Below are 19,462 nucleotides of genomic sequence, written 5' to 3' on the forward strand. Positions count from 1 at the left end.
TGGCAGGGGGCTGCTGCTTCGTGTCTCCTCAGGGTAGCTGCTGCAGCAGCTTGCTTTGAAATTACCTGCTTAATTCAGTCATCTTTGCCACCCCCGAGCCCCGTAGAGCAGTAAAGACGATGCTTTTACACCAGCCTGAAGGCACGGAGTCTGGTTTTACCTGCTGCAATGCAAAACCTTTCCCCGTGACACTCCCGTCATCCACACAGAGCAGCCAGGGACAAACCTGTGCAGCTCAGCCATGCCAGCAGGGTGCTGCCAAGCAGGGGACCAGTCCCCTGCACACCTGGTTTTGGGGCTGAGGGCTGACAAACCCATTTATTTACCCTGGCACGGTGCTGGCTGTGGGGGTAGCTGGTCTCTCCCTGCCCTACAGCCGCCTCCCAGCCCTGTTTGCTCAAGCCCAAGGTCGCAGGTGCAGCAGAGCAGATGGGACCGACCACGTACGAGGCTTTCCTACCACCACAGCTGCAGGAGGAGCCCCGTGGGCATGGCTATGCCACAGGGCTGTGATAAAATAAAGCCTCCTGCTGCACACACCGAGGCTGTGGACCTGTTACTGGGGGGAAGGAGCTCCCCAGGACCCTGCTTTGAGATGGGTTTGGGGCCACTGAGACAGCTCCCTGGCGGTCTTCGTCCTCCTGCCCCAGCCCAGGCAGGGGCTGTCAAAACAAGGCTGTGAAATTGCCACCAGATCCCCAAACCCTCCCCCTGCCGGGTCAGCACCCTTCCTGACACCAGCCTTCCTCCCCCAGCTCCCACACAAGACCAGGACTCTCCTTTATTTAAATAACCAAAGGTGTACTTTTTTTTTTTCTTTTTTCTTTTAAAGCAAATACATCATTCTCACCCCAATTAAAAGCGAGCAGCAGACAAGGCCCGGAGGCACCCCTCCCTCTTCCCAGGTGCTGCAGGAGTCGCCCCCCGTGGCTGCTCTCCTGGGACCCGTCTGGGTTTAACCTCTCTGACAGCCGCTCGCCTGCCGCTCTTACAAAGTGCTGGTTGAGTTTCCATCCTCCCACCCCGACCCATCCCACGGGTCTGACACCTGAGACTGTACCGTGAGGTCCCCCCGTAAAACCCCAGGCAAGGCTTTACCCCCAAAAATGCCCTGCGAGCCCGCTTCCACCAGCGCAGCCACAGACAGGCTGCAAGACCCGGCTGTACGGGGTACCCAAGCAGCCCCAGGGGGCTCACCTCGAGGTGTTGCCCCTTTAGCAGGGGTGCTGAAGCCTCCCCGCACCCTGGAAGCACCCCCTTGAGCCAGCCCTGCTCTTCTCAGAGGGCATCAGCGCTCCTGCAGCTCCTAGCAAGGGATCCAGGAGCCCTGCTGGTCCCCTACCCCGGAGCACAGGGGAAACCCCATTAGCTGAACTCCTGCTCTGAGCACGGAGCTTATTTCCCCCCAGGGGAAGAGCCGAAGCCTTCCCAGCTCCGTTGCTCGTTACAGATGCAGCTCACACACCCCGTGGCTCCTCCTGAGTTTTGCATCTCTCTCTCGGAGCAGCAGCTCCGCCGAGCTCAGCCCACAGACAAGGGAGAGGCACCATCTTTCGGCCAGTGCTGACCATGACAAGGCTGCGACAGGAGCCCCCTGCCTCTGGAACAAGCACCACAGGCACCGGGATGCTCACTGCGAGGGGCTGGAGCAGAGAGCACAGCAGGGAGCTGGCAGAAATTTGCACCGAGGAAGCACTGGGGCAGCCCGGGTGTGTGTCCCGCAGCGTCCAGGGGCTTGTCCTGAGCGCAGCTTGGCAGACCCTAACAGATCTGGGCTGTTTTTAATCAGGCTGTGGCTCTGAATGCCAGCAGCAGGCGTGGGGTCTCATTCAGAAGATGATTTCTGGCAAGGCTGGGCAGCACTCAGACAGCCCCAGCCCGCGTATGCTGGCTTGGGGAGCCTACAGCTTCCCCTGCACTGCTGCACCCCTCAGTGACCAAGAGCACTCGTTCAGACAAGGGAAATCCGAGCCCTACGAGACATTTAAAAGGCTGCGTGCACTCCCCTTTTCAGCCCACCTGAAGTTATTGGCCTTGGGAGCTTTCCACAAAGTGCAAAAGGCTTGGCTCAAGAGCGCCTGGGCAACGCAAAGCCCCGGCACAAGGCGCTGCTGAGACCCAAGGGCATCTCTCAGAGACAGCCGGGAGCTCTGCCCTGCCCGGGGAGGACACCGTGCTCCCAGCACGCACAGAGTTGGGCTTTTTACCCAATTTTCAGCTTGGTCTGAGCAGCGTCATGTGCACGTTGCTGCCTGGTGGCTTTCCACCTGGGGCCGTACAGGGCCAGCACCTAACGCAGGCGTGGGGACACGGGGCAGAGCCCAGCCTCCAGCCAGGCTTTCTTCATCGCCCCACAGCAGCTGCCCGAGCTGGGGAACTCACCTCTCTGTCATCGAGCCCTTTGGTAGCACAAGTTTGATGCCTGAGAAATACAGAAAAAAGGAGACGTTTCATTGCAAGATAATGTACCCAGAAGAGAAATCCGCTCAATGGGGAACCTCAGCGCTGGCTCAACGCGCCTCGTGTGCCAGTCCACGATGTCCCCAGAGTTAGAAGTCACTGCAGAAGAGAAGTTCCTTGGGTATTTGGCAACAGACAGGTCCCTTCAGCCACCACCGCATGGTGACGCCACCGGAGGAGCATTTAGGACGAGTCCTTCACCTCGCCTGGGCGGCCGGACAGCCTGAAGAGGGTGGCCCTCATGGTGCGGTAGCATCTGTCGGTGAGCTCAGAGACATCGTCGGATGTCAGGCCTTTGGTCTCTATCGGAGGCAGAACCTCGACCTTGATTTTGCCTGGGAAGACAAGAAGAGGCTGTGAGAAGCCCCCCACGCGATGGGAGCGCTGCTCCCGGCCCTCCCAGGACACCTTCACCCCCTGCCCGGCCCTCACCCCCAGGCACCCGGCCCTGCCAGCACAGGGCGCGCTGCCCTCAGGGGGAGAGATCGCTCTGGGAATCAGGCCCTGTCCTGAGCAGCTGCACAAAGCAAACAGCGAAGCATTTCCCATGCCCCAGTCTGCAGGGCAGGGCAGGAGAGGAGGCTGCAGCTTCTGGCAGCGTCATGCTTTGGGTTAGGCCCCTCTGCTTCAGAGGAGCTCAGCCCACGGGCACAGCCAAGCCCTAGCCACACGTCAGGGTGTAAATCCACATCAGGACCGGGTGTAAATCCACATCAGGACCCACCACTCTCCTGAACGACTGCAGCAACGCCTGCTCTGCAGGGTTTTCAGCCAAGGCTGGGATGAGCACGCAGGGCTCAGCCTGGGCCAGGTGCTCCCTCCATCTGCTCCTACCCGGCCTCCTACCTTCGGCTGGCTCCGCTGAGCCAGGCACGGAGCACGCAGAGCTCCCAGAACTGGAGCTACTGATCCAAGCTGGGTGAAAGCCAATTTTCTGCCCTGCACTTCCACTGAGAGCCTCCCGAGCACTGACACAACTCGCAGAGGGGTCCCTGCTCTGAAAGGCCTGCAGGCAGACCCTGCTTGCTTCTTCCCCAGAGCCTGAGCCCTCATCCCTGGCTGCGCCAGCTATGAGAGGGCGAGGTGGTGCCCCATTTTTAATGAAAACTTGGCACGTTTAATCGCATTCTTTCCCGAGTTAACCCAGCCCAGGCTGCGGTGCCAAGCATTTGAACTGCCTCCACACATCTGCCAGCAGGGCTCCTGCTGCTCCGCACCGCTTCCCTCCCACACGGAGATGGCATCTCCCCCGTCTCTGCAAGGTTTCTCTCATACCTGATGTGAACAGATTCTTCTTTGGGTTATAGAAGGTGGTGAAGGAGGAGTACACCACGGGGATCACCGGGACCTTGGGGAGGAAGAGGGGAAAAGGGAAAAGTTACTCGCACTGCAGCATCCCAGGGCAGGGCAGAGACAAGCCGTGAACGAGCCCCAGGCAACGGGGCCGGCTCTGAGCCTTTTGGGGCGCACAGCCCCACAGGGGAGGCTACACTTCAGCCCCAGGCAGCGCTCAGCCTGGCTCCTTCCAGGGCAGGCTTCAAAAGGCCTTCAAAAGGTAGTTTCCGACCTGCAAGCATTACAAGGTGCCTGTTTGGACAGGCCTCCTGTGCTGGGTCAGCACGAGCGTGGGGCAGGCCAGGCGCTGCGCCTTCAGCTGCTCACAGGGCGTCATCGGCTGCACCCCCCCTGCTCCCAGGGGAGCCTCCGACAGGCAGAGACACGGCCAGGAGGGCAAGCACAGAGCCACGGTGTTCCAGTGCTGCTAACACAGGCAGGATCTGGAGCTGGTGACTCACGGGGAGTGTAAACAGAGCTGGGTGCCGTTTCCGCCAGCAGCCCTTCCCGCTGGCCCCACCAACCAGCCCCGGCAGGAGCAAGGGTGGCACAATTCGGGCTCCACCTGGGCTTGTACCAACACCCCGGGGCTCCAGTTGGACACCACCACTCCTTGAGGAGTGCCAAGAGCCCAGAGCCAAGGAACGGGTTGTTCCCCCACTGACTGCTCACAGGTCTTGTCATTTTGGGGTGGGAAGGCATTTTAAGGCAATGCGGAGCGGTGCCATATGGCTGCCTGGGAAGAAGCAGCTTTTTCTACAAAGAGCAAGCCCAGATGTTGCTCTGAAGCTTGAGCTTTAATAAACCCAAATCAACACTTTGCTCTCGCAGCCTGGGGGATTGAGAAAGGAATTGACAGCTTTGGGATCCTCCAGGTTGAGCTGTGGAGGCGCAGGGCGTGCTGGGCTCCCTGCCAGGGGCGAGCTCTGCCAGGAGCTGCCCACGAGCCAGCCCCGAGGGCCTGACCCTAAAGCAGGTTCTGCTCAGGGATCAGGTGTGCCCATCCCAATGCTCTGCCCTCCAGATGGGACACCAGGACCACGGCGCTGGGGTGGTCAGCAGAGGGGACACGGCAGCTTGTCTGCTGCCTGCAGCCACCCGCTCCAAGTGGTCACGTTGCTCCTGGAGACGGAGAGGCCCTCAGCTCTCGCTGGGCAGTGCTTGTGACACCTAATGGTGGTTTAACGGAGGAGCACAGCTTCCTTGAGAGCAAACTGGCCCCGTGACTGCACAACCCGTCTGCAAAACCTTCCAGGGTCCCCCCACGCAGGGGCAAAGCGCTGTTACCTGCGCCTGGACGGCGACGTGAAACGCTCCCTTCTTGAACGGCAGCAGATCCCCGGTGCAGTTCCTCGTGCCCTCTGGGTACACCCACACCTTCACCTGCAGGCGGGGAGATAAGGCCCTGCTCCAGAGATCCCCTCGCAGCACCCAATCCCTGCCGGAGGAGGCAGCAGCAGGGCTGCCACGTCCCCCAGGCCGCCCCGGCCACACTCACGTTATCGGTCGCCATCGTCTTGGCCACCTCTGCCATCACCATCTTGGCACTGCTGGTGCTCTTCCTGTTGATGAAGATGACACCCCCGAGGTAGATGATGAGCCCCACGGTGCCGGCGTACATCAGCTCCTTCTTCCCCACCTGGACACAGTTGTCGGGCAGGACCTCCATCAGCCCTAACGTGACGGCAGAGGGTGAGACCCAGCAGCCACCCCCCATTCCCAAGCGCCTGCACTTGGACGGGACAAGAGACACGATCCGAGGCGGGGAGGGGATTGTGATGGCTCAGGGCGAGAGGAGAAACCCTTCCTGAACCCAGCACCGAGAGAGAAAGCTGGCCCAGCTGCCTCGGTAGCGTAGAGCAGTGCCAGGGCAGGGGGGCTGCGTGGCCAGCAGGGTTTCCCAGCTGGCGAACAAGAGAAGCGCTCCCTCCCTCGGGCCAGCTCCTCACCCATCATGTCGAGGATGCTCTGGTGGTTGGACACGATGATGGCCGGGCCCTCCACCTCGAAGTTCTCCAGTCCTTTCACCTCAAACCTCAGGCCGAAGAAGTACTTGAAGGTCTTGACTACCGTTTTGATGATCCTGGGGAAGAGAAAAGAGAAGAGGAGAGCGGTCAGACAGCAGCAGGGCAGGGGTGTAATGGGGTCTGCTGCACCGTGCAGCACCAGAAGGGGTGGAAGGAGGTGAGAATCGTGTTCCAGCCAGCCTCCAGTCTCATTTGCCCTTGGTTCACCTAGGTGCCTGTCCTGCATGACTGGTCCCACATGCCCACGGTGCTTCAGTTGCTAAGCACGGCCCTCTCCAGCGGGGAAATTTCTGGAAGCCTGGGGGAAGCCGAGTAACTTTGAGCCTGGACCACTCCCATCCCTTTATCACTGCCCGTTTCCCTCTGCATCACGATCTGCCCCAACGCCACCGACGCTTTCCTGCTGCAGTCAGCAGAGCCCCACAACCTGCTCTGACAGCTCTTCTAGGAACTGCCACTCCCCAGCACACGGCCACCAGCCTGCACCTTGCACCCGAGGAGTGCTCTGCTAACCCTGCCCTCTGCCCTGCTGGCAGGTGCTGCTCAGCAGGACCACCACCAGCGGGGTGTCCTTACCCTAGGGGATGCCAAGAAAGGAGGAGAACAAAGGCAAGAAGCACACCGGGGTACAACGAAAGGATGCAAGCAGTAAACGGGGCGCTCCCCACGCAGCTTGGCCTCGGGGAAGTGCCCCTGGCAAAGCCACCTTCAAGCCAAGAGCTTCCTCCTGCCAGTTTGGTCCCCCGGTGCACCTTCAGGTCCGTCCACCAAGCTCCTGGCTTTCTTCCCTAGTGCCTGAAGGTCAGGGGCTGGCAGGAGGCCCCAGCAGCTCGGCTCAGCCCTGCCAACGCATCCCGCGGGTGCTGTGCCCTTGCTGAGCACGGACAGCCCGGGTTCAGGGGCCAAGCCCCTGGCAGCACCACCCACGGCCACCACCCCTGGGCAGGTGGGAGCTGGGGACCCTCCAAGTGTGCCAAAGGACACGGGCAGAAGCTGGCAGCACACGAGGGCTATTTTGGGCAGGGGAGCAGCCATTTGCCAGGACGGGAGGCGGAGGAGCTTGCACAGGAGCAAAGCCCCCAGGAGCAGCCACCAGCACAGCTCTGCCTCCCCTAGAGCAGGTCTGTGAGCATCCAGCAGCACCCGGACACCCTGCACCTTCTCCCTGCAGACAGGGAATGGAGCTTTTCTCCCTGCTGTAGGGAAAAGAGGGACAATATCAGTTTCTCCCCCACCACGGGGTCCTGCTGGAGGGGTACACACCCGGGAAGCATCTCTGTCACCTGGGCTGGCAGGTGAGCAGCCAGCAGGCATCTCATCCCAGTTTGGAGGGGCTCCCAGCATCTAATCCCCAGAAGTCCCCCCTGATCCTTGCCATCAGCTCTTCAGCCACAAGCTCCCCTCCACACAACTTCCCCGCCTCGCTCCTTCCCACAGCGAGGGCCGTGTTTCCGTGGGGTGTCCCCCGCCATACAGATCCCTGGGGCTCTGGCTTGAATACCAGGGGTTCAGGGCAGGCCAGTGGCCGCAGGTAACTCCGCTGCATGACACAGCTGCTATCAGCCCCCGGCACGCAAACCTGCTGCAAAGGTCAGAGCCGCACCCAGGGAAGGCAGGCAGGGAGGCACGGGGGCTGCGGGGCCGAGGGGGAGCAGGGACAAGGGGCAGGTGAGGAGAGCCGAGGTGACACAGACCGCTGAGGGCACGGTGGAGGCCACGCCACCGGCCTGACCTACATCCCACTTCTCCTCCCTTCTGCCTGCCAACCAAAGGAGAGGTCGCTGCTCTGGAAGTCACGCCGCTCAGAAGCCGCCGGCAGAGGCTGGTTACACATTACTCAAGAGCAAACCATCCAACTTCCCCCTGCCAGTAAGGAGCGAGCGCTTCCTTGCACAAGACGTGGCCTGAGCTGCTGAAAGAGGCGAAGGGGCAGAGCTCGGAGCAAGCCAGGAGGAACCAGGCGATGGGCAGCCCTGCTCCGGCTGGCCACGTCACCCACGGGGCTGTGCAGACGGATCCTAAACCCTCCAGCCGTGCGAGCAGCCTCCCTGCTGCTGTGGGTGACCCTGACTTGGTGTAGCCGCAGGCAGCTGTAAACCTGATGTGCTTGCTGCCAGGCACAAGGAGCTAGTGGATAAATAGGGAACGTGCCTTTCCAGCACCTCTGTAACAGCTCGAGCCTGAGATCCAGCAACCCCGGCCCCACACGCTCCGCAGCCTGCGACAGAGGCTTTTTTAGGATCCCTTGATTTTGAAGGATTAGCGCAGGCTGCTGCTTACCAGATTGGAAACTCTCTCGCAAGAGGTTTCGCCACTAGATAAACAGATCTATCTCTATCAGGCACGGAGGGCAACCTCTTCCAAGTCACACCGACTCGGCGCCGGAGCCAGGAGCACAGCAAGGACAGGGCGTTCTGCGCCAGGCAGCGATGCCGCTATCGCCGTCTGACCACCGGCATGTGCTCTCCCCTAACCCCTTTCCTCACGGCGGTATAAACAGCCTGGGAGATGGCAGAAATAAGGAGCTGGTTAGATCACCTCAGCCACAGACCTCCCGGCAGCTAGGATACGCGACCAGGATCATCAGCCAGCGCCAGCGCGTGGAAACGATGGGCTTAAGTTACAGGAAAAGGGTGGTTCTGGCCAAAATTCAGCTCCCGGTTTCAACAGGAGGATTGTTCAGAGCAAGGAGCTCTTGTTCCCAGAGAAGTTCCTTTTTAGCTTTGTGGATTTTAAAAGTTTTCAGGGTAGGAAAAAAAAAAAAGAAAAAGGGGGAAAAGGGCGTTTCCATAACTGACATCACAAACTCTAGCGGTCGCAGGGTTGGCTGTCGACTCCTGGGAGGAGGAGACCTTGCTCTGGAAAGGTTCTCCGGAGCAAGCCAAGGAAGTCAATGCCCGAGACGGAGCTGGGATGAAGACCCCGGGGCACGGAGTGGTTTGTAGCGCCCACAGCCAGCCCACGGGGTGCATGGCAGAGCATGGCCCGGGGCAGGGCAGGGCGCAGGAGCCGCGTTTCCTCCCGACACCGCTCGCTCCTCCCCGCGTGGGGCACTGGGAGCTGCATCAAGCCCCAAAGCAGCCAAAGTCCAGCTCCACGGGCCAGGACGCTGCCCAACCTTTGATCCACGAGGATGCGTCAAGGCACCGGGGCTCCGCGTTCACCCCCAAGGAAAAGTTGCCCCAACTCCCTGCCCGCAGAGCTCAGCCTGCGGGGTGAAATGAGAAACGGAGCAGGGCTGGCAGCAGGGCCTGGTAGCCACCAGCAGCCCAAATCCTCCCGTAGCAAGAGGATTTTGGACAGAAATCACCAGAGACACAAGTGCTAGCCCTGCTCCTGAAACACTCCTGTGCCTTCACCTGCACTGGGGCTGCTCCTCTCCAGGAGCACCTCGGGCTCGTCCCCAAGCACCGAGCACCCTGGGGTGGCCGTGGCAGGACCCTAATGCCCCCTGGGCAGCTGCTTGGTGCCAAGTTCTTCATGCTGCTCCCCAGGCAGAGCACGGGGGTGTTTTAAACAACACAGGCACCACTTTTGGAGGAGACAACACCACTGGTGCCTTCACCGCAGGCATGCCAAAGGGAGAGCCCCAGCATCACCCCCCAACCTGCTGCTCCTGCCGGGGTCCCACACACAACCACAGCACAGTGGGGCACACAGGGGGGGCTCTGAACCCCCAAAACCCCCCTTAAAGCCTAGAAGCCACCCCCAACCCGCTCCCCAAGCCATCCCCAGCAGCATCCCCACAGCGCGGGCAGCCCCAGCGCGGCTCCCCACCACCCACGCGTGTCCCGGGGGCTTCACCCTCACGACCCCCGGGGCTCCCCCCTTTATCCCCAGCACTCGCCTCATGTTCTTGACGGTTCGGCCGCCGTTGACCAGCAGGCAGACGGGTGCCGTGAGCGCCGAGCAGACGAAGAAGAGCAGGTAGTAGAAGCCGATGCGCAGCGCGAAGTTGACGGCGGGGCTCAGCTCCATCAGCACGGGCAGCAGCAGCAGCACCGCCGCCCCCCACAGCAGCCAGCCCAGCTCCATGCTGCTGCTGCTTTCTCCCCTTCCTTTCACCCCCGGGCCCACCGAGGCGAGCTAAACCCTGGTCCCTTCCAGCCTTTCTCTGTGGGTTGCCCCCGCCTTATGTGGGCGGTTCGCCCAGCCCCGGCCCGGCCCTCAGCCAGGCGGGGAGGGCAGGGGGAAGGCGGCAGGGGCCGGCCCGGTGCTGTGGGGAGGGACGTGGGGGGCTGTGGTGGAGCAGGGAAGGGGGCTCTAAGGTGCTTCATGGTACGGTGTGGGGGGCTGGGGGTGCCCCCCGCGAGGTGAGGTGGGGGCTTTGGGTCCCCGCGTGGGCATACGTGGGGGGCTTTGGGTCCACTCGTGATAGTATGTGGGGTCTCGGGGTCCCCTCGTGATAGTATGTGGGGGCTTTGGGTCCCTGCATGACAATCTGTGGGGTCTTTGGGTCCCCTCGTGACAATATGTGGGGTCTCAGGGTCCCCTCGTGACAGTATGTGGGGGCTTTGGGTCCCTGCATGACAATCTGTGGGGTCTTTGGGTCCCCTCCTGACTCTACGTGGGGTCTTTGGGTCCCCTCGTGACAGTATGTGGGGTCTTCCAGTCCTCTCGTGACAATATGTGAGGTCTTTGAGTCCCCTCATAATTCTGTGTGGGGTCTTTGTGGCCCCTCCTGACTCTCTGTGGGGTCTTTGGGTCCCCTCGTGGCAATATATGGGGTCTTTGAGTCCCCTTATAATGCTATGTGGGGTCTTTGGGTCCCCTCGTGACAGTATGTGGGGTCTTTGGGTCCCCTCGTGACAATATGTGAGGTCTTTGAGTCCCCTCATAATTCCGTGTGGGGTCTTTGGATTCCCTAATGACGATATGTGGGGTCTTTGTGTCCCCTCATGACTCAGTGCAGGGTCTTTGGATCCCCTCCTGATGCTACATGGGGTCTTTAGCTTCCCTCACAGTGCCCTGAGGGCTGTCTTTGGGTGCCCCCATGGTGCCATCTGGGGTCTTTGGGACCCTTCGTGGCACCCCCTCACCACCCCCTGGCTGTTTTCCTGCCTCCCCGCAGAGGACCCTAGAGCTGCGTGCTTGGCGGGTGGGAGTTCCCCCGCTGGCACTGGGGTGAAGTCAGGATCAGGCCCAACAGCTTCGTGGGCGCGAAGCTGGCAAGGGAGATGAAAGGAAGTCTGCTGGAACCAGCACAAACCCTTTCTCTGGCTTCAGCAGGTTTTGCAACACTTTTTATGGTAAAATCCCAGTCCCGTGGATGATAATGACTTCATCGGGGTGGGAGGTGGGCCTGGCAGCAAGCTGGATTTACACCCCTGGCGCTGCGGTACCGGTGGCATCAGCACAGCAGACTTCCCAGCTCCTGGAAAACCAGAGGAAAAGCGATATCCCTTCACAAATAACTCATCCCCTCGGCTCCCACGTGAGCAGCCACCAAAACCAGGGGCAGCTCGCTGCGTTTTCACCACCCCTCAGCAGCTGTCATGCCTGACCCGGCAGACAAGCTTTCTCTCTGTCGGAGAGAGCAACTCCCTACAACTGCCAGGCAATGACATCTCAGAGCTGGTCTCATGATCCCTGCTAACGCCACAAAGAACCCTTATTGTGTTAGCATCTCGGCACGGCATTAGATGAATCCCTCGGGCCTGCATCGCAGAGGCTGCTCGGCGAGCCTTGCTCCAGCGCGCTGCCAGCCTGGGAAGGCAGCGCCGCCTTTGCAGCCAAGCATGTGATGGCCTAGAGCGATCTTGCGTTATCCTCATGACTTTCGCTTTTGTTGACACAGGAGGAAAGTCACCGGCAATCCGTCACTGGGGTGCGTGCGAGCCGACCCACCGAAATGTGAGTTTCAATGTGAGTTTCAGCGTGGACGTGGTGCAGGTGGCAAACGGCACTAGGAAATGCAGCATGGAGGGGACAGCATCACGCATTGCTTCGTGGATGTGGCTATAATGAGCCTGGCTGTAATTCCCTCCTCCCCGTGCTCTCCAGCAGGTTACCTGGAGTGATGCAAACGGAACATTTAGCATTAGTCTGCAGCTCAAGGAAGGGGAGTGATTTCTGATGCCAGATTAGAAGGCAGACACGGGCCTGCACGTCAGCCAGCAGAGCTGTCCCTCTGGGTTATTTCATAAGGAAGGTGGTTGTGCTGACAGATGACGACAGCCCGTGTATGAACATTATCGTGCCAAGCTGCTTTACGGAGCAGGGCCCGCACACCCCAGTGCCACAGGGGTTGTGTCAGCAGCCCCGAGCCGCGGCCGACCCTGGGCAGAGGCAGTAGCAACCCCTCCCTGCCTGCTCTCGCTTCAGCAGCCAGAAGAAAGCAATTCCAAATGCTTATTAAAGAAAAAATCAACTTACTAGATTGCGCTGCATGTTTTGCATATTTAAACTACCGACTGAATTATTTAGATGCATTGCAAGCGTACCCTGCAGGTAGTCTAGCTGAGCAGGGTCCAGAAACGGTGGCAGAAACGAGCACCCAGCCAGCACCAAGCACACCACAAACTCTCAGCAGCAGGCGCTGCCTGTTCAGGTTGTGTGCAGTGCCCGGTGCCCTCGAGCATCCGCAGCAGCAGCCTGGAAAAGCTGCCTGAGGTGAGAGTGCTCACAGCAGAGCACGGTGCTGGGACCTACATGAGCAGCAGGGTCCATGCAGCATCACTGACGATGGGGTTTCTGTGGCTGGGTCTGCGAAACACCACAAAGCCCAGAGTGTCACCGGTTGGCTTCGGTCGTCTGATGCCTTGTAATAACCTGGCGCTGTTTTTTTAACTCTTATTTGACTAAATGTATTGCTTCCCATGGAAACAGCGTGTGTGACCTCACTTGTGATGACTAGCTCCTGCCTGGAGAAGAAACGGAGCCGGTGAGAACGTCTCCCACGCAAGCAGCGCGACGAGCAGAGAAGGGCAGAGAGGGAAAGCACTTGGGAAGGAAGGAAGGAAGGGAGAAAGGAGAAAGGAGAGACGTGTCCCTCGTTGGTTCCCGAGTGCCTGCCCTTGGCTTCTCCCAGTGCCTTTGGCAGCGCTGCCCAGCAGCCCGTTTCTCCTCGCCTCCTGCCAAGGGACGTGCTGAAAACAGCAGCTGGTTTTGGTGACATTAAAAGCAGAGGGGGAGGGAGGAAGCGACCTGCTGAGCTTTGTTCTCAGCCCTGTCAAGGCACGCGCTGGTGACCTTGGCCTGGGAGCCCTGTGAGGAAGGACTGATAACGTGGGCAGCACAGAGTCCCGGGGTGGTGAAGCACCCAGACAGCAACCTCCTGCTGCTGAGGGATGCAAAATAACCTCGCCTGTCAGAGACCTGGGAACCGTAAGGTGATCCACGCATCTGATCTAACCTCTTCTGGACCTCTGGCAGCCTATCCATCCACGCACGGAGCCATCCTCTTCCCTCTTTTATTGCCTGTCTCAATAGCAGCTAGCTGAGGTGCCTCCCAGAGCCTGCTGTGGCTTAGTGTCACCTCTGCGTGGCTCAGGCAGGGGACATAAATTGCACAGCATCATGATATTGATGTACTTACTCTGCAAGAGCCCGCTCCATGAAGGTATGGGTACAGATGGGTAACCTGGGCCATCTTTACCTCAACAAACAGGGCTGCCCTAAGGCTGACACTGCCTGCTGCGGGCTGCTCTGCCAGGCAAGGACGGCGGCTGAGAGCCGTTTGTGCAAAGGATGTGGGTTCATCCCCTTTCCGTCCCACTCACTCAGCCTAAACGGGTCCTGGGGCACCCGAGGCAAAGCTCACCCTGCCGTGGGGATGCTGTGGCGGTGTCCCTGGGCTGCACCCACGCTCACAGCCTTCCCTTTCCCTCCCCAGCTCTCAGGATGGCCGGGCAGAGCTTCAGGCTGACCCCCAGCTGCCGCACGAGCTCCCGGTGCCCCGTGGCTGTGCTCCCTGTAGCTGCTGGGCTTTTAGGTAGTCACACGTCAGCGCTCTCATGACAACAGCGTAAGCACTCGGGGAGGAATTAGGATGTTGACTCAGTGTGGTTTAAATGCGAGCGCTGCAGTCACCCACCGGGCTACGAAGCAGGCGGGTTGCACAAGAAGCTGAAGGCTGGGACTGCCAAAATGCCCTGGCAGCGGGGCAGTGGATGCGCAGCCTCCCCTGCTCTCTGGAGAAAGAGAGCATACAGGAGGTTGTCTGTAAGAACGAGCAATTAAAAAGAAAAAAAAAAGAAAAAAAAAATGAAAAAATATGTTAGGTAACTGGTTTTCTTCACATAACCTTTACCCAGCTGCAGATAACTATTGGGAAAGTGACTTCTTTATCTCCTCGGATGTTAGCTGCGGCCAGATGTGGTTTTATGGTCTCTTGTGTCAGGGGACCCAAGCACTTTGCACGTCTCACACCACAGGCTCCGTGGCAGCTCCGTGGCAGAGACCTGCAGAGAACAGCCCCGCATCCTTTGGACACCCAGAACTGCAGAGGTGGAGGTCTCGGAGCACAGCAGGACCAAAAAGGGCCAAGGGGAGCAGCAACCCCCTGCTGGTGTTTGCCGTTTGCTCCCCAGAGACGCCAGCCTCCCCACCTTGTCCCTAAACACTCCTTGCCAGGCTTCTGCTCCTGGCAGACAGCGCAGGAAACAGCAGACAGAAAAAATATAAGGCTGCAAGAGCTGCCTGCTGCATTTGCATTTGCACACTGAGGCCGGAGAAGCTCCCTGCTCCCGATGCTCTGCAGGACCTTGCACCACGTGCAGCAGGCGGAGTGCTGGGTGAAACGTGAGTGCCCTGCACGCGGGGCACAGCCTCGGAAACAGAGCTCCTGCAGGCTGAAAGGTTGGGACCTTGTCTTTTTTATTTTTTTTTTTCCCCAGTTGCAATAGGATTAGGCTTTTCCCCAAATGTCATGTGTAAATAAATGAAATCAAACTGACCGTTTCTGATGGATTTTGTGCCGATGGAAGTGAGGGGGTGGTTGACCCGGCTGCGCAGGGAGGGCAAAGTCGCTGGCCCAAGGTTTCTCCTGATGGCCAACGCGGGACCGAAGAGGGGATTGCTCTATCTCCGTGTCAGAGACTCTCGTGTCAGGGAGCCACCAGACAGCAGCAGAACTCCCCCCAGCAGGGCTGGATTCGGGTGACAGCGCTGAGCAAACCTGCAGCTGGTCCTGCAAACAGGGATGGGAGAGGGCAAAGATTTAGGGACGGGAATGGGTGGCTTCCTACGTGCAGTGCCAGGTGGCCAGCGGTGGCTCCTGCTATGGCCAGGAGCACCCCGAATGGAGGGGAATGCGAGTGTTTGTGGGTGTGTGAGTGTGAGAGCAGGGCTGAGGCTGTGCTGGCTGCTTACAGCTTGCGTGATCCTCCGAGTGTGCCTGCTGCTGGGAGGGCAGGTCCCCATTGCCGCTTCCCCTGCTCCCTTTGAGCCCTTTGCCGTGGATGTGCGGCTGAAATTACAGCACAGATGAAGATCCCATTTCCCCGGGGAGCTGCAGTAATTACCACAGCGTAACGGCCCAGGAGAGCTGGAGCAGCAGGCCACGGGGGTTTGGGAGTGGAAGCGAGGCGTGTACGGAGAGGAAAGGGAAGCTCTCTCCTCCGGGATCTCCATCCCCTCCTCCAGAAGGGCTTTCCCCTTGCTCTGAAGCATCCCTCGGTACGTACACCCTTTGGACTGAGCCCACGAGTGCATTCAGGCACCAGCCCAGCTTCGGAGCCCTGGGGGCCTGTCCTCAGGCTGCATGCAGGAGGCTGCAGCTCCATCCGCAGCCCGAGCCCGTCCCTACAACAGCACACACCTCTTGCAGCCAGCCAGGAGGGCAGGGGACCACAGCAACTCCTCGCAGCCCCCTCCAAAATCCAACCTGTCCTCCTGCTCCTGCACAGAGGGCTCCCAGCTGCATTTGCCGAGCTCCAGCTCTCCAAGACGGGCTCCAGCACCGCCACAGGCACTTGCTGGGGCTGAGCGCAGGAGCTGATTAAGTAGAAAAACAGGCACACAAATACCTTGAGGGCAATGAGGAGGGAGTGGTGCAGCCCTGGGCACTTTGAGCACAAAGAGCTTTCCTTGCAGACAGCCCCAGGCTCCCCGCAGGGCCCCAGGGGCTGAGCCACCCCGCATGGGACGAGCCCAGGCTGGGCGAGGGCTGGGACACCTCGCACTGCTGCCAGGCTGCACCGGATTTAGCAAAAGCATGATGTGAAATCAATACCCAGCAAGCGGGGCTTGTGAAACCAGAGCCCACCTCCTCCTGGGGCACCCGTGTGGGATCAGGGCTGGGTGACACCGGGGTTGGGTACCTGGGGTCGGGTGTCACCAGCTCCCAAGCTGGACCCCGCTCCTTGCACGGCCTGGATGGAGCTGCTGGGTGCTGCAACCAGCTTGGGATCTCCTCCAAGTGCCGGAGTCCAAAGCAAGGTGAACTTTTCCTGGCAGCCCTCCCTGGCTGGCTGCTGGAAACGAACCAGGCGCATCTCGGGAGGCTAAAATCCACACGGGGAACACAGCCGCGTGAAGCGAGCGGCTTGGCTCTGCGTGTTTCCCCTTTTATTGATTAATGCCTCTTAATGACTCCAGCTACTAAAAAAAGAAATGAAAATCTCGTCGTTGCCGCCTGTCACAGAAGATCAATGGAGCAGCATTAGCGAGAGACAGAGAGGCAAACTGTCCCGGGCGAGTTCTCTGCAGGAGCCGTCTCTGGGAGCAGCACGGCCGCCTGCTCGATCAATAGTTCATCACCACCTCTCCCCCTTGGTTGCTTTTTTTCCTCTGTGAGCTAGCTGGGCTGCAAAGCCCGCTCCCAGCTTTCCCAAGGACTGGATTATAACCGTCCCCATTGATCTGATATCCGCGGAGTGAAAGGGCCCCTTAAGCCAGCTGTCTGCGTCGGGAAAACTCAAGTGGCTGCGCAGCCGGGGTCAGGCCCTCATTAACGCCTGGGTGATCGGGAACCCTGCTCACACCGCGGGTGAAACCTGCACCGCGGCACTGGGGGGAGCCAATTAGGGCCAATTAGCCCTGATGAGCCCAGCCAAACCCGTCCCTAGAGGTCTGCCAGGCAGCTGCATGCACCTCCAGCACCTCGTCGTGAACCTGTGGCCACCGGAGCCACTGCAGCCTGTTCTGGGCAGCTCTTGGAGCACCCCATTTGTGCTGCCTCCTTGTTTCTCCTGTGTCCCTTTCTCTGGAAATCACAGTGCTCAGGGTGCAGGGAGGACAGGATGCCCACCAGCAGCTGGCTGTGGGCAGGGGGTAAAGGGATCTCCCCAGCTTCTTAAAAACCCTTCCCTGCTGCACACGGAGCCTCCGGGCTGGAGCCTTCTCCTGCAGGCAGGTGAGATTAATAAACAAGCAGCACCTGGAAGAGGAAGGCTGATTTGTAATCCCAGGATCTCCATCCATCTTCTCCCAGCACTGCACCCCTTAGAGGTGCTGTCGTATTTCTCAGCCATGCCCAGGGCTGGGCTCAGGACAAAATCCACATTTTGCTCCGTGTCAGCGCACCCCTTGCCACCACATCACCCAAAGGGGTTTCAATAGCACCACGGGGTGAGGTCTGCCAGCCTCTGCCCTGCTGTGGATGCTCGTGGTGCTGGGGACAAGGCAATGTCCTGGCTCTTGTGGCCGCAGGATCCCAGCTCCCAGGAGGCAGGGATGTGGGGATTGCCTGCGGGCACCAGCGAGCCAGGGATCCCCCGGGCTGTGCCTCCGAGCACAAGGCATGACGACGAATCGCTCCTCCGCCAGCTCAACCCGGTCAGGGATCTGCTTGCTCAGCCTCCTTGTCCGTGCTCCTTTGCAAGCTCGTTTTTCTCCTCGGCTGGGAAGAGCCAGCACTTGGCGCATGACGGAAATCCTAATGAGAGCATCTCCCCTTCCACAGCCAGCGGGCACACCGAGCTCCTCGGGTCTGCCCACAGCCACAGCCACCATCCTTCACCTCTGTTCCTCTGCCCCTGCCCACCCCAGACAGGGTCAGGGATGTCCCCAGGGTGTCCCCAGTTAAGGGACTGGTGGTGACTGGGAGCTCCCCCTCTCCCCAGCTCTGTAGGGCTGGGTTACAAAGAGCAGGAATGTGGAGAGGAAGCGGAGGGGGCGAGCACAGGACAGATGGGAGGGAAGACTGTGCTGGGGGTGGCAGGGCTGTCAGGCTAGAAGCACCAGAGCTGATTAGCATTTCTAATTATAACTGCCGTGCTCAGCCGCATCAGGGCCTGCCAGGCGGGCAGAGGCAGCTGTGGATGGCGTGCAGGGTGCGGGTGAGCAGCCCCAAACCTTTACAGGGTGCACGGGAAGGAGCACTGGGGCCCCGATCCATCATCTCCCGAGCTGTGGCAGGGTTGGGACTGCCAGGGGAATCGCAGCCCCCGGGGGAAATTGTGGCCGTGGGCAGCAGGGCTGGGGCTGAAGGCAGCACTTGGAGAGGAGGGGACGTGGGCAGGGGGTGAGCCCGTGTCCCTCGGGCGCTAGAGGGACAAAATTTGGAGCTCCTGTTTTGGTGCTGGGTGCCTCCCTGCCCTGCCCAGCAGTGGCATTTGGACGGGCTGTCCTTGGGCTGTCAACCAGAGCGGACACCCACAGCCAGGGGGTGCTGTAATTAATTAATTGAACAATGTCCTAGCACAGTCGGGTGCATGGTAAGGGGCAGCAAAGTTCTGTTATGGGGCCGTGGGTGCCCAGAGAGCTCCCGTGTCCCCGTGACGTGGCTCCAGGACATCCCCAGAGAGCCACTGTGAGGCAATCCCAGGTGATTGTGCCGCATGGGATGGGTTTAGCAGACATCAGCAGAGCTTTTGTGGGCTGAGTAACCCAGGAGAAACCAGAGCAAATTAATCCAGGGTGCAAGGGAGAGATTCCCATGGAGGAGATCAGCGTCGATGGCTTTTGGCCTCCTCTGGATGCCGATGGATGAGGGGGGACAACATCCTCCCACCTCCGTGCCACACGGAGCAGCTCCACACGTCTGCCCCGGGGATTTTGGGGAAGGGGACAGAGCCCCTAGCCCAGGGCTGGGGGCAGCCCAAGCCGTGGGAGCTTGCAGCAAAGCCAACAGCTCCGGGTGGTGCCCGGCTCACCACGTGCCTGGGATGCGAGCGGGGAGACCCCCGCTGCCCTCGCTCCCCGCCTGGCAGATCAGCTCGCATCACACCTGCAGAATTTGTATTACTCCTCTGATTGGATTAATTAATCATTTGGCAATAACTGCTCATTAAGCATTCCAACGATCAATACTAATCACCCAATTACTCGGCGTATTACAGCTCGGGAAGGTCTGCTCGCTCCTAATTAGATTCTTTGGACAATCCACCCCCGAGCGTTGCAGAGCCCCGCAGCAGAGATCCTCCCCGGCACTTGGAGCCTTGCAGCTTTGGCCCAGACGTGGCTTTTCTCATCTTAAACCCCGAGGACTCCAAGGAGGGTCTCGTCCTGCCCGTGTGCACCACGCTCGGCCCCAGAAATGAGGGAAATTAGGAGTTTGTTTGGCTACAGGGCACCGGAGCGCTCTGCCAGCAGCCCAAGGGTTTGCTCGGCCACATGTTGTGTGCTGCAGGAGGCACCTGGAGCAAAGGGGGGAAAGAGCCGAAGGAGTAAAAGAGCAATTTCCCCGTGGCTGCGAGGGAAAGCAGCGCGTTGCAGCCCCAAGACCCCCGGGACCCTCCTCGTCCTCACAGCTGGCT

The 19,462-nt window shown here is 59.9% G+C and overlaps 1 protein-coding gene and 1 long non-coding RNA gene across 3 annotated transcripts; both read right to left on the minus strand.

Moving 5' to 3' along the window:
- Positions 1 to 780: 780 nt before the first annotated feature.
- On the minus strand, positions 781 to 9,955 carry AGPAT2 (1-acylglycerol-3-phosphate O-acyltransferase 2). 2 transcript variants are annotated; one of them, XM_084493850.1, is made up of 7 exons: positions 9,670 to 9,955; positions 5,745 to 5,878; positions 5,294 to 5,469; positions 5,083 to 5,178; positions 3,736 to 3,808; positions 2,662 to 2,795; positions 781 to 2,559 (listed from the first exon to the last, which is right to left on the minus strand). In XM_084493850.1, the coding sequence occupies exons 1-7, from the start codon at positions 9,855 to 9,857 to the stop codon at positions 2,557 to 2,559; spliced, it is 804 nt and encodes a 267-aa protein (XP_084349976.1). In that variant the 5' UTR covers positions 9,858 to 9,955; the 3' UTR covers positions 781 to 2,556. The 2 variants fall into 2 exon arrangements, with proteins under 2 accessions (XP_084349976.1, XP_084349975.1); XM_084493849.1 differs by having other exon boundaries at positions 781 to 2,795.
- A 4,766-nt stretch (positions 9,956 to 14,721) lies between these two features.
- On the minus strand, positions 14,722 to 16,656 carry LOC311421675. The gene is made up of 2 exons (XR_014684954.1): positions 16,085 to 16,656; positions 14,722 to 14,952 (listed from the first exon to the last, which is right to left on the minus strand). It is a non-coding gene; the product is annotated as an uncharacterized lncRNA (long non-coding RNA).
- Positions 16,657 to 19,462: the final 2,806 nt, after the last annotated feature.

Source organism: Aythya ferina (genome assembly GCF_964211825.1).
Source record: "Aythya ferina genome assembly, chromosome: 20".
Lineage (NCBI taxonomy): Eukaryota > Metazoa > Chordata > Aves > Anseriformes > Anatidae > Aythya > Aythya ferina.

Coding starts and splice junctions, on each gene's coding strand:
- AGPAT2 (XM_084493849.1), bottom strand. CDS start 9,857: ATGGAGCTGGGCTGGCTGCTGTGGGGGGCGGCGGTGCTGCTGCTGCTG. Junction 5,879..9,669: donor CGAACCGTCAAGAACATGAG/GCGAGTGCTGGG, acceptor TCTCTTCCCCAG/GATCATCAAAACGGTAGTCA. Junction 5,470..5,744: donor GAGCATCCTCGACATGATGG/GTGAGGAGCTGG, acceptor CCGTCACGTTAG/GGCTGATGGAGGTCCTGCCC.